Source organism: Cariama cristata, unplaced genomic scaffold, assembly GCF_000690535.1.
Source record: "Cariama cristata isolate BGI_N322 unplaced genomic scaffold, ASM69053v1 scaffold24757, whole genome shotgun sequence".
Classification (NCBI taxonomy): domain Eukaryota; kingdom Metazoa; phylum Chordata; class Aves; order Cariamiformes; family Cariamidae; genus Cariama; species Cariama cristata.
The window spans coordinates 1-13,119 of record NW_009625275.1 but is presented as its reverse complement, the minus strand read 5'-3'; the positions used below and the strand labels follow the sequence as shown (position 1 = coordinate 13,119).

The 13,119-nt window shown below is 38.1% G+C and overlaps 1 protein-coding gene across 1 annotated transcript; it reads left to right on the top strand.

The window, feature by feature from the left end:
* Window positions 1-2,885: 2,885 nt before the first annotated feature.
* Window positions 2,886-12,575, top strand: CPSF6 (cleavage and polyadenylation specific factor 6, 68kDa). Its single transcript, XM_009703562.1, has 10 exons — window positions 2,886-2,927; window positions 2,984-3,193; window positions 5,098-5,201; window positions 5,958-6,103; window positions 6,810-6,983; window positions 8,084-8,588; window positions 9,779-9,871; window positions 10,878-10,993; window positions 11,323-11,476; window positions 12,380-12,575. Exons 1-10 carry the CDS (start codon window positions 2,886-2,888, stop codon window positions 12,564-12,566), a joined length of 1,731 nt encoding a protein of 576 aa, XP_009701864.1. The 3' UTR covers window positions 12,567-12,575.
* Window positions 12,576-13,119: the final 544 nt, after the last annotated feature.

Below are 13,119 nucleotides of genomic sequence, written 5' to 3'. Positions count from 1 at the left end.
ACTGTGAATTACTGTAATTGAGCAGAAATAATTTCTCTTCATGCTTGATGGTCTTCTCTTAACTGAGGAAGTCGGAAGAGGTCAAAAACAATTCCTCGTACGGGCAGAGCATCTGCTGAAATAGCTAAGACTAGAGAAGTAACACTTCCTGTGTTCTTATTCTTCTTGCATCTAGGGAAGAAGGGTGTGTTTAGGTAAGTTTCCATGGTACATGTGTGAAGGAGAAAGGGTTGTTGGATCTTGTGCAACAGCCATCGAGACACCTCTTTTCACAGTTGCTGACTCAGATCATTGTTAATCATCTAACCACGCACCTTGTTGACAGACTGGTAACCGAATGAATTCCATGCTGGCTGCAAAACCAGCACAATGTAAGAAGATATTTTGAAGATCATTAGGTTTTCTGTGGTGTCTTTATTGATTTAAGCTAAGGCACTGATGCTATTGGGCACTTTAGGCCCTCCCAAAGTCACATGCAGACTGTGCTACCCTAACAATTCTCTCCCTCCTTTTGTGACCTGAAGGCCCTATGTGATAGAAACTTCATCTGTTTCAGAGGAGCTTTTTGCCACTAGGGAATTGCAGCAGAGCTGTGGACTGCCACCTACTCCAATATTTTGGCAATGCTGACCTCAGCCTTCTCAGAGAGATAGATTAGTGTACCTCTGGTAAGGCTGGTGGCTGCCTGTTTGGATCTGTCTACCAAGACTAAATTCTACTTCCCTGAAGTCATCATCCATACACATGGATGACTAGAATTACTGCACGTTTAGCAGAGGATTTCCTTAATTGTCTTGTGACAACATCCTTGATCTTGCTGTAAGATGTCATGTTTAGGCCTGTCCCAGGCAGTTTTTTGAACCTACTTTCCTTAACTGTGATGATAGGAGGAATCAAACTGAGACAGAGAACTGGACACACTAGCTGAAAATGTGAAACCCTTAATTTAATGATGATAAACTTACCTTAAGAGAGAGAAGTTTTCTGTTGAAGTTTAGAATGTACTGGAACGGTGCAGTTTACTCAGGATCAAATCTACTTGGTTGACAATGCCAAAACTTAGCTTATTTGGGTTTTTGTTGATGGGTTTCTGGATATGGATGTGGTGTGTTTTTAAATTTTATTTTAGTGATACTGTAGCTGAATGAGCAGTGGTTGATAATGTTTTCATATCTTCGAGACAGCTGATCATCTGATGATGGTTGTGGATATATTGGGTTTTCAACCAAGATTGCTTGCTTTTCAGCCTGTTTTTTGTGGAATCCAGCTTGATTCTCTCTAGTCGCCATATCTGGTACCTTGAACTGTTCTATCTAGAATGCTTGTGTGGGTTTCTAGATGCAAATTCCCAAGATGGTGGATGCTGAAAAACCTCTGATATCAAAACCTGATGAGGCAGTTTCTGTTCTGGGTCAGGGTGGAAGAGTCCAGGAACCCTCTGCAGGGTTTTGAAGTCCAGCTTTTGCATGTGGCAAAGCAACCTGTGAAAGCAAATATAAAAACTGATGATTAACATTAAACGCTGCTAGGCTCTACTAAGCCTTGTCAGACCACTGTTGTTCGCTGAGAAGTTACTGCCTTCGTGTCAGTAGACCCTCAGATGATGCCTCTCTGTTACACAGGTTGGGCTATTCTATCATAAGTGATTGCTAGGATAGTAAAAAAGGGTAGTGGCATCCCATTGTGGGTTTGATCACCGTTTAATATGATGAGTGACAGTATATGAGATGAAAGATGGCAAGTATCAAAAGAAGTCTTTGTTTTAAAATAGTTCCTTAATGCAAATATACAACACCCAGCTTTGTTCGTATTTGGAATTAAGCGACCCCACTGATTAAGGTTACATTGTGTTTTAAAAAAAGTTTCTGGATGTTTTTGTGAAGGAGATTATTATCATTTACAGTCAACGTGTTTTACCCTTCTCTTAACTGTCTGTCTTCAGTGATGACAGTACAGCTGACTCTAGAATAGAAAGTAATGTGGCTTGGTAGTAGCACATCAGTAGATTGAGGCAGTTGGTGCTCAGGCCCCTCCATCTACCTAACACACTGTTTGCATGGTCTACTTCAGGCAGAGTTTAATCTGGCCTTTTTGGACCAAATATTCCTACCACGCTTATGATTCAAAGGGCCACTGATTGATCTTGACCTGTCTGTTCCCGTTTAGCAGGTAGGATGCAGTTGTTGAGCACATGAAGCAGAGCTTCTGGAAAGAAACTCTCATCTCCATTCCCTCTGAAAGGAATCTAGTTCACTTGGCCAGAACTGTGTGTAACCTGTACCAACCCAAGGGAGGAGGGAGTGATGATTCACTCCAAAACCCCAGGATGCTTTTCTGAACCAAAATGTTCCAGAGGCAGCTGTGATGCTGTAGAATAGTCCCTCTGTAGCCCATGAATAAATATTTAATAAACACAAACCCTTGGGTTTCTTAAATTTAATAAAACAAAATAGAATTCTGTCCCTGTCTGGCCCCTCTGTGAATGAGGACATGAAAATCAAGTTAGGAATGCAGTAGAAATCTAAAAGGTAGGATGTTGTATTTGTCAGTAGGGCTCCTCTAGAAACTTGGTGTATTCACTCTACCAAATGTTTTGATGGAAAAAAGATTTGCTTGAGAGTGGATGTTAGCCACTCATTTTGCACGTTGCTTATGCTTGTTAATGTCTACAATTCTGTTTGTAGGTTTTTGGATTTCTGTTCATATTACAAGGACAAAAGTATTGCAGTGCAAAACAGTGGCCAGAAGTATTTTTCATTGATTCCCGCCCCCTGTCAGTTTAGAGTATAATAGAAGTCATAAGAATTTTATGTACTTTAATGTGGATGAAACTGGTGCTTAGCTTTTCAGCAGGGGTGTTGTGTAGGTGCTGGATCAGACTTACCATGTCTGTGGAACATGACAGTTATCACAGCGTTTTGTTTCAAGTGAGTTTTAAGAGTGTTTAATGTTAAATATAATCAGGATATCTTTTGTATTTTAGGAGGCTGAATACGGTGGACATGATCAGATTGATTTATATGATGATGTAATTTCTCCATCTGCAAATAATGGAGATGCACCAGAAGATCGTGATTACATGGATTCTCTCCCACCATCTGTTGGGGATGATGTAGGTAAAGGAGCTGCACCAAATGTTGTCTATACGTATACTGGAAAGAGAATTGCCTTGTACATTGGAAATCTTACTTGGGTAAGTATCTTATTACTACTTAGGTGTAGCCAGGAATTTAAAATTATGAACACAATTATTTGTAAATATTTTTTCCTTAAAATTATTTTATATGAAATATTAAGAGTACAGCAAAGCAGGTGGAGGTTTTCTGTGGTTTTGTTTGTGTTGGTTTTTTTTTACCTGAAATTTAGAGAGTCTGCCTGGAGCTGTCTTGATGCCTAAAAAAATTGATGCAATCTTCAGAAAATACAAACTTTAAAGTTTCCTCTCATGTTTTAAGTGTTATGAAGGGATATTTGTGCTACTATCTTCTTAAGCTTTTCAGAGAACTGAATGAAAGAAGAGAACAAGCTTAAACTATGAAATACTTTATACCTGCAGATACTTCAGTGCTACTGAAAGAACCCATTTTTTAGTAAACTCTTGCTGAAGTTTTTAGTTTAAAAAGGAGCTGGAAGGTTCTCTGGGGTTTACTTGAAATAACTTTTCAGATTTTCCCAGGGCCTTCTTCCTCTTCACTTTTTGCAGGGCAATGAGTCTTACAAGAAAACTGTTTTCAAGTGTTTGCCTTAAGGCTTATTTCTGTGGTCCTAGGAGTAACAGGTTGGGGTAACTCACTGAACTGCAGTTGCCCTTAAGACAATTACGTTTGTTAGCATTAAAGCATTTTACAATCAGTTGCGGTTAAGCAAAAAAGGTGTAAGAGCTGGTCAGTAGCTGAATTAACTGGAGTTTTTATCTGTTTGCCTGAAATCCAATCCTTGCAAGTCCATACATGCAAAATTCTCATTCCAGGTTTTTTCCCTTCCAATTGATTTCTTACTAGTGCTAAACTTGAAGAAGAATGCTTTATGGGTGCTTAGGTGTTTTTTCATTAATTATCCTAATTTCAGGAGCTAATAGATGAATGAAGGAGCTGTTGACTTAACAGTTGTATCCTTCTAAAATATATGAATGGAATCTGTAAAATGCACGTGAATTAGCTGAACCCATCCAAGTCGAATGTCACAATTTCTAAGGCAGGTAGGCCAATGTTTAGCAATTTGTGCATATTACTCATTATTTGGCTTCACAAATGAAGTTATCCACAAAAAGTGCATTTATCTACTTTAGTGTTGCTGTTGTGTTTGTTTTCTTTGCGTTTAGCTCTCCGCAAAGTAATTTGTTGAATTTTTAAAAGAAGCCCTGATTTGAGGGAGATGAGATAAGTAGTTGAGAATCTAGAAAGCCTGCTTTGCACTTCCCATATGAAATTAAAAAAGTGATGGAGTTACAGAAGTAGGAAGAAGACAATAGGTATTAGTGTATTTGTCTATCTGTGGATATGAGTAAAATTGTTAAATGTTACATGGTAGTTAATGGGAAGTTACAGAAAGTAGGTTTGGTTAAGTGGAAGCAGTTGTTTCTGTACTAGTTTCCCTTCTTTTGTCTGAAAATCCTGCTATTTTTGTGCAAATAATATGTAGTTCGCTAAACTCTCGCTAGTCAAAGCTGTCATAAAGAGCACATGGTTAATATGGTGTTTAAAATTGACTTTTGTGTGGAAATAGTAGAATCAGTGGGAGAAAGAATGGATTGGGTGTGGAAAAAGTAACAGGTATTGAAATAGTCCAGTTCAAGCCTTGTACTCTCAGAAGACAAAGTTACTCATACAAATTTTTTTGCATACTGTAACCCGTATACTGTGTGGAGGTCTTGATGCAATGTAGCATATGGGGAAGCATGTATATTTTTTAAATTAATTTTCTGAGAATTGTAAAATATAAATGACCACTCTCCAAAAGTCAGAAAATATTGACAGTCTGAATAAAGTATTCCTCTTGACCAATTTCACACGCACACAAAAAAAACCATGGAAAAAGTTGCCTTTTCCTGGTGTTTTAGATAAGCTTTCATAGTTGAATATTAAAAATATTTTTCAGTGGACAACAGATGAAGACTTAACTGAAGCAGTTCATTCACTGGGGGTGAATGATATTTTGGAGATAAAATTTTTTGAAAATCGTGCTAATGGCCAATCTAAAGGGTAAGAACTTGAAATTTGTTTTTTTTCCTGTAAATGGGCTGAAGTTTGGGAGGGTGGAAAGGGGAAATGAGTTCTCAGTTTTCATAACTGTCAGTATGTGAACTGATAATCTTTGTTTATTGATACCCAACAGTCATTGGGTATGTCATATCATATACTAATGACTTAAATTTCAGGCATACATTTTTATGATGGTATTGCGTGTCTCATTATTTTGTGAGTTAAATCTTGTTGGCCATCTTCATAAGACTATTTGTAGATTTCAATTAGTGTGATGGTGATACTTCTTGTTCCTCATAGTGTAAATACTGTTCCCCCAACCTCAGCTATTAAATCTTTCTTTACGTCTTAATTTTCCACTAACTGTTGAAAGCGAGTGCTTGAGCCCATTTTTCACTGGCAACGTAATCTTCCTTGCATGAATGTGCCTTTCTCCTTAGTAGTAATGCGAACACAGTGAATGCTTAACAATAACTTTGTCATATGAATTCATATATAGTGTATTGATACTTTACCAAAAAGCTGCCTTTGTTGTGATGTATTTTGATGCATGTTGTACTTGCACTTTTGTTGGTTCTTATGTCCTAGAATGAGTTATTTGTCTGTTCTGAAAACTGGACTAAGACCTGTGAGACAGTTTCTGTGTCTAGTTTTAAAGTATTTTTTTTTGCTTACCGTATGTAACCTTTTTCATGAGGCATCAGGATATCCAGGAAATGGAAAAACTGTGGTGTAACTTTTTTTTCTTCCTTTCAGGTTTGCCCTTGTGGGTGTGGGATCGGAAGCATCCTCCAAAAAGTTGATGGATTTGTTGCCTAAAAGAGAATTGCATGGGCAGAATCCTGTTGTAACTCCGTGTAATAAACAATTTCTGAGTCAGTTTGAAATGCAGTCAAGGAAAAGTAAGCCTTTCTTATGTGCTGTCTTGGAAAAACAGAAGTTTATTCCTAAAGTAGTATGGCGGTTTTTCTCTCTGACAATTTCTACACATTTTAAAATAGCTGTAAAATACTTACAGTCTAGGTGAATGAAGTTGCATCTTTGTTTAAAGATGATCCTCTTGAATAAAATTTCACTGAATAAAATACACTGAAGAGCTGCTGTTTTGGCAATAGATAGCACTCACTGAAAGAAGGTTTCAGCTTTGTGAAACTCTTGTCTTACGGTTGGAGAAGCTTGCTCAATTTCTTGTGGATGTAACTTTAAAAAAAGCACAAGAGCATTTAGAAATTTAATATTTGTAGACAAACTGGACTAAATTCTGATGTCTGGACAGACTGCACTTATGACAGAATGGGGAGGAGATTCTGTGTTATGCTTTCTTGTCTTCTGGTTCCTAGTCCTAATAGTTTGTGGCCCTGGTCTGCGTTGAAGGAAGGACTGACAGACAGTCTGCCCAGGTGCTGGTCCGTTAGTATGGAGCATACTGGAACACTGCCGTGTTTTAGCAAAGTACTTTTTCCTCCCCAAATGCTTTGGGTTTGGGTGCTGAGAAACAAGTTGGTGCTCATAAATAAGGTCATACTTTAGCACCATGTAAGGCTTTAGATTAAGTGTTGAAAAGCTTTAACCTGTTTTATGTAATTACACGTTGCTTTTCTGTTGCAGCCACACAGTCTGGCCAGATGTCTGGGGAAGGTAAAGCTGGTCCCCCAGGAGGAAGCTCGCGAGCAGCATTTCCACCCAGTAATAGAGGGCGAGGCCGTTTTCCAGGTGCCATTCCAGGTGGAGACAGATTCCCTGGACCGGCAGGGCCGGGAGGACCACCACCACCTTTCCCAGGTAAAACAATTCATGTGTGGGGTTTCAGTTTCATTTGTGTTTTCTTGTATTAATGTGGCATACTTATGTGGGAACTTATATCGAGGCAATCAGTAATATGCTATAATCAGAGTTCGCAACTGGATTGTAGGCTTTGAAAATACTTCTTTGTTGGTACTCAAACATGGAGTTGTACTTCCTAAATTTGATAGCAGTATAATAATGTTTTTTAGAGACATTCTTCATAATGTGTCAATGTACATATTTTTGAAGTATGAAAAAATTAAGATAGATCGTGTCAGCAAGTGGACTTGTCTTTAGTGCAGTGTAGTTCAGATTTTCTGATTTGCTGTATGGGGATGAGAATGCCTGTGTTGCAGAGCGTAAAGTAACTCTTTTCCTTACTGCACAAGTTTGCACATCATCAGAAATTCAGCTTTGATTCATACCCACTGATAGATCAATTAGGTGGCATTTAGAATACCACAGATTTGGAGAGGTGTTACTATTTAGTCAGGTCTGATATGGGAGAAGTCTCTGTTAAACAATCAGGCTTACAGTGCAGTGAAATTCTTGTTTCAGCTGAAGTATTTTTAATAAATGTTGTTCAGTAGTAGATTGTCTGCTAACAGTCAAAGGGGCATGGTCAAATTGAAAAACCACTAATGAGGACCTGAAAGTAGGTTTGGATACTGCATTTACTGTACCTTCTCCAATATAGCTTTTCCCATATTTTAGTATATATTGTATCTTATGATCCATATGAAAGACTAGCTGCAGGTGTAAGTAGGATGCAATGTTTTCTAGTTTTGGTAAGCTTTTGGGGATTTTGTTAACAATAGCAGGTGATTAAGTGATTGGAGTGGCAAGTTGTTAGTTTTCAAGTTAATGTTCTCTGTAGGTATTGGTAGTCAAGCAACTGTTAAAAATTTTCTAAGCTATTGGACCCAAAACGAGACCATGCTTGTCTTGCGTAAGCTGCAAATTGTTCAGTGAGGGTTGTTTTCATTTTTTTGTTGGTTTTAAGAATTGAAAAAAAAAAAAAGGCAGGAATTTTAATTATTTCACTAAGTCTTTTATTTCTTTATGTTTATTAACTCTATTTTATTTTTTTATTTCAGCTGGACAGACTCCCCCACGTCCACCTTTAGGTCCTCCTGGCCCACCAGGCCCGCCAGGTCCTCCACCTCCTGGTCAGGTCCTCCCACCTCCATTAGCTGGACCTCCTAATCGTGGTGACCGTCCACCACCACCAGTTCTGTTTCCAGGACAGCCTTTTGGTCAGCCTCCACTTGGGCCACTTCCTCCAGGCCCTCCACCACCAGTTCCAGGCTACGGGCCACCACCAGGTCCACCACCACCTCAGCAGGGTCCACCTCCACCTCCAGGTCCATTTCCCCCTCGTCCGCCTGGCCCTCTTGGGCCACCCCTGACTCTTGCTCCTCCTCCACATCTCCCTGGGCCACCTCCAGGTGCTCCACCACCTGCACCACATGTGAATCCAGCTTTCTTCCCCCCACCTGCCAATAGTGGCATACCTACTTCAGACAGCCGTGGCCCACCTCCAACAGATCCATATGGTCGACCTCCACCGTATGACAGAGGTGACTATGGGCCACCTGGAAGGTGAGTGCTTTTGGTGTAATGTGCTTGGTAGCAGATTTTACTCCTCTTGTAGGAAGCATTTGATTTTTTCCCTCTTCATGCGAATGTTTAGAAATAGGGCTGGAAGGGGTCCCAACAGTCTTCTAATTTGCCCCTTTTCACTTCTCTTGGTGAAATATCTCTCAGAAACATGTTTGTAGCAGTAGGAAAATCCTGAAATGCAACACCACTAATCTCACTTCCCTTTTTCAGCTCTGAACTGTTTGTTTTCACTGTTTGTATTTGGCAGTGTCATCATTCCATGTGTTCTACATGTAAACTTATATATCACTTCTTATGCAGCAGCTTCTGATTGTGTTTGTCTAACTTGAAATTCTGACTTGTACTTTTATCATCATGCTTTGCAGGGTCTTTTTAGAATTCTCTAGAGTTCTCCTTTTTGAGTATGTGCATATGTTAAGTACAGTGCCATACCAAGCTCATACCATTTTCATCTTTCAGCAGCTCTGCTTGTCGTTTTTTCTTCAGGATTCAATTCACAGTTAATCTTTGTCTCAAAAGCCAGGCATAAACTTACTGCAAGACTTTTATCTTCCTTTCCTGTCAAGATGCTTCTGCTCGTTTGGTACAATCTTGCTGTGTTTGTAGCAGTGGCTTTTCCTATGGTTAATTCTATCTGGGACAGTTCTTGAGTCACTCTGACTTGACTTGTCAAGTTTTTTCACATCTTTTTCATCTGTGCTGTCTGTCTTGCTGCTGTTTCTTAATTTTCACCATATTTGTATTTGTCACAAAATTTTGGGATAAATTGTAAGAGAGACACTTTTTACATAGTTACATCTAGATTTTTCAGTTGTGATTTTACTGCTAGCATGAGGGACACTTCTCTTGCTTAAAATGTTTTCTGCAAAGACATTTTGCTTTGATTCTTTTTCACAAAGTTTAAAAACCCCCATGCATCTGTTCATACTATGTTCATACAGAAACTATAGAAATTCAAGCATTTGGCTTAATTGCCCGGAATATAATAAAACGATAAGGTGTTGGTTGTTTTTTTGATGGACAAAATCGAGGTTGTCTGCAGTTCATAGAATGTCTGGGGAGGGAAGGAGTGGGAATAGGACAGTATAACTTGCTGTCCATTTTTTTCATTAATAATGTTAAAACTATCATCCATAACTATTTAAATTGTCATTAATTATATATCATAGGCGTTTCACTGGAAATAACATGTCCATAAGAGAAAAATTACATATTCCATTCTATGGGAGGCACACGAAAAATAATACTCAAAACTCAGGGAGGTATGAATTTTTAGACATTTCCTCTTATGCTAAACTGGCTATAGGATCTTGTTCCACTTCTTGCAATTAAGAGGATAGCATTGCTTATTATTCTGCATTTTCTTTCTACCAGAAGAACTAACACTGTTCTAGAAATATCAAGCAGTGGGCCAGTTTAACAGTCTCAACCTTTCTCTCTAACACATTTCTCCAAATTTTCTATATGATACAGAGACTGGCTAATAGGACACTGCAAAACTCTTGGGAAAATTTTTGTATAAGTTAACTTCTGTTACTTTGGAAGCCCTATACAGGTAGCTAATAATTTAAAGTAAAAAAGTGTGAGTATGAGAATTCTGCTTTATCGCTTCCTCCTTACTGTGACTGGTTTGGAGATCAAATTGGAGCACCCTGAACTTGACCAGAAATAAAAAAATCAAATCAAACCCAAACAAAATTAGCTGTAAAATGTTGAAGTATCATTCAGAAAATTGAGTGTTTTAAAGACAATAGACTATATTTGCTTTTCATAAGTTATAGCATTCTGGTCTTAGTTAAGATCTGGGAAACAGGATCATATAGTTCTAATTCCAGTATTGTTATAAAAATGATCTGTAATTATGCTCAAAGTCGCATTGCCTATGTACAAGTATTTCCACATGCATTCAATTGGGATAATATCTACTTACATACCTTCAAGGATTTTATGAAAATTATAAATATTTGTAAAGCACAATATTCAGTGCTGCTGAATCTTCGAAATAGATGGGATGAACAAGAATAAGTCTATTTATACAGCAATGTCTTAATTGTTTTTTACCTTTTTCTTTTTTCTTTTTTTTTTTTTTTAGCTTTCAGGATTTTATACTGTAACATGGTCCTTAACAAAAACCAAAACCAAACCCAGATCCTGCTTTCTTTTCTGTTTGTCATTTTGCTTAAAGTTGCAAACTTGGATTGTTAGAACTGCAGTGATATCTTCGGAAGTTTTTCTTAACCTTTTAAATACTAGTTTTATTGCTTGCAGAGAAATGGATGCTGCAAGGACACCTCTAAGTGAAGCAGAATTTGAAGAAATCATGAATAGAAATAGAGCGATCTCAAGCAGTGCCATTTCGAGAGCTGTATCAGATGCAAGTGCTGGTTAGTAAAACTCAGTTTCGTGTGTTTACTATTCTACCCAACTGAAAATCTTACAGTTTTTCTGGTGGGAAACTGGCATCCCTGAAGCTATGTTTTCCTAATAGGAGGCTGAATTTAGGTACCTATGACTGATTTTGTACTGTGCTCCAATTAGTTTCTAAGAATGCCTTCTGTGTGCTGATCTGGACAGTATTTTAATATTTGATTCTACAGTTAATGATCTGGATGGCTGTTGAAGAGAAAATACTCAAAATGGTACTACTACTACAGATAAAAATCTTTATTTTAATTTCGATAATTTTCTGATCATGATCTTACATCATTTTCAGGGGACTATGGAAGTGCTATAGAGACCTTGGTAACAGCAATTTCCTTAATTAAACAATCCAAAGTATCTGCAGATGATCGCTGTAAAGTACTTATTAGCTCTCTTCAGGACTGCCTTCATGGAATTGAGTCCAAGTCTTACGGTTCTGGATCCAGGTAAAACTTTCCTCTTCCATCTACCCTTACTTATAAAAGACAAGGTGTAGCGCAGAACTAGTTCACAGAGAAGTAATGTAAGAAGCTTAGGGACTTGCTGAGTTGCACAGGCGATGTGTGAAAGAACCAAATAGATGTTTCCTGAACTTAGCTGCCTTTTAATTAACCCTGTTTTCAAAATTGATCTGAGTAGCTTAAATTTAACTTAGTTTTATTTAGTATCCTTTCCTGCATGGTACTCTTGTAATGTGTAAGCTTCAAAGTAGAATTGTCTTTTATCAATTAAGATGTCGAGTGCATACTACTTACTAGAATTTGCTATCAAAAATTCAGATTGAGGATATTTGATGCCAGTTTTCATTTTGCTTAAAAGTAATTTTCTCCACACTTGTCACAGTAGAAGTACACTCAAGTTGGGGATAAAAAGGTGGGCAGAATGATTTTGCTGCTTGTCCTTCCTCATACAATCTGAAAACCGAGAGTAGGTAGATCTGAAATTCGTGGACTCTTCTACCTAGTATAAATAAGAGATTGGTATTTCTTTCTAAACTGAAATAACACCCCTTTCAGTGTTAGGGCAAACACTGAGCCTCTAGTTCATTTGGGTACTGTAGCAGTAGTGTAGTTGGCCTTGAATATTAAGAACACAAGGACAGCTGGTTTTGGCATCTGCTTTCAGTAGGCAGATTAGCAGCCATGTTGTAGTGATCGTTTGAGGTATGGTGCATTCCCCCAGCTGATTGCGACTGCCTCATCCTCCATTCTGAGCATGTACTTTCTGACTTCAGATATTTCTCTTGTATCCTTTTTTGATTAAATTCATACTCATAACAGAATGCAAAATTGCCAGGTGGATGGCTTGTATTTTGAAGAAAAATTTAATGAAGTAATTTCTTTTAGAAGACGTGAGCGATCCAGAGAGAGGGACCACAGTAGGTCACGGGAAAAAAGTAGGCGCCACAAATCACGTAGTAGAGATCGTCACGATGACTATTATCGGGAAAGAAGCCGTGAAAGAGAGAGGCATCGTGATCGTGACAGAGATCGTGACAGAGAACGAGACAGAGAGAGAGAATATCGTCATCGTTAAAGAAGGTGAGCATTTGTTTCATGTTCTTGAACTTTACTGTTACTGACTTACTAAAAGTAACTACTCTAGGTTTGGCATTATTTACACCATTAATGTCTGCATTTAAATGGTCTTGCAGTATGTACTGAATTATTTTCTTCTTGCAGCATCTGACACGAACGTAGGTAAGTTACAACAGGTAACTGGTCTTGGGAGGGAGTATTTGTGTGATCATCTTCTGCAGTTTGCATGCCACCTCTTTAATTTTAGGTGGTATTAATGTTTACAGTTTTTATGAAATGCAATTAAACCAATTCTTAAAAAAGCAGTAAGCCAGACTGATAAGTCTGCTCTCCTTGTAATCTTAGAAGATTATATGAAATTTATAGTTGTATTTCTTATTTGTATTTTAAAATACTAATTTTGTATTTTAAAATCTACTTGTGTAAGGACTGCAGCGTTTAGCTCTTCATATGTTATGTGTGGATTATTTCAGTTTAGGGCACTCATATACATACAATTGCTGTCCTTGCACAAGTACGACCCTGTTTTGGGGGGGTTTTTGGTTTTTTGT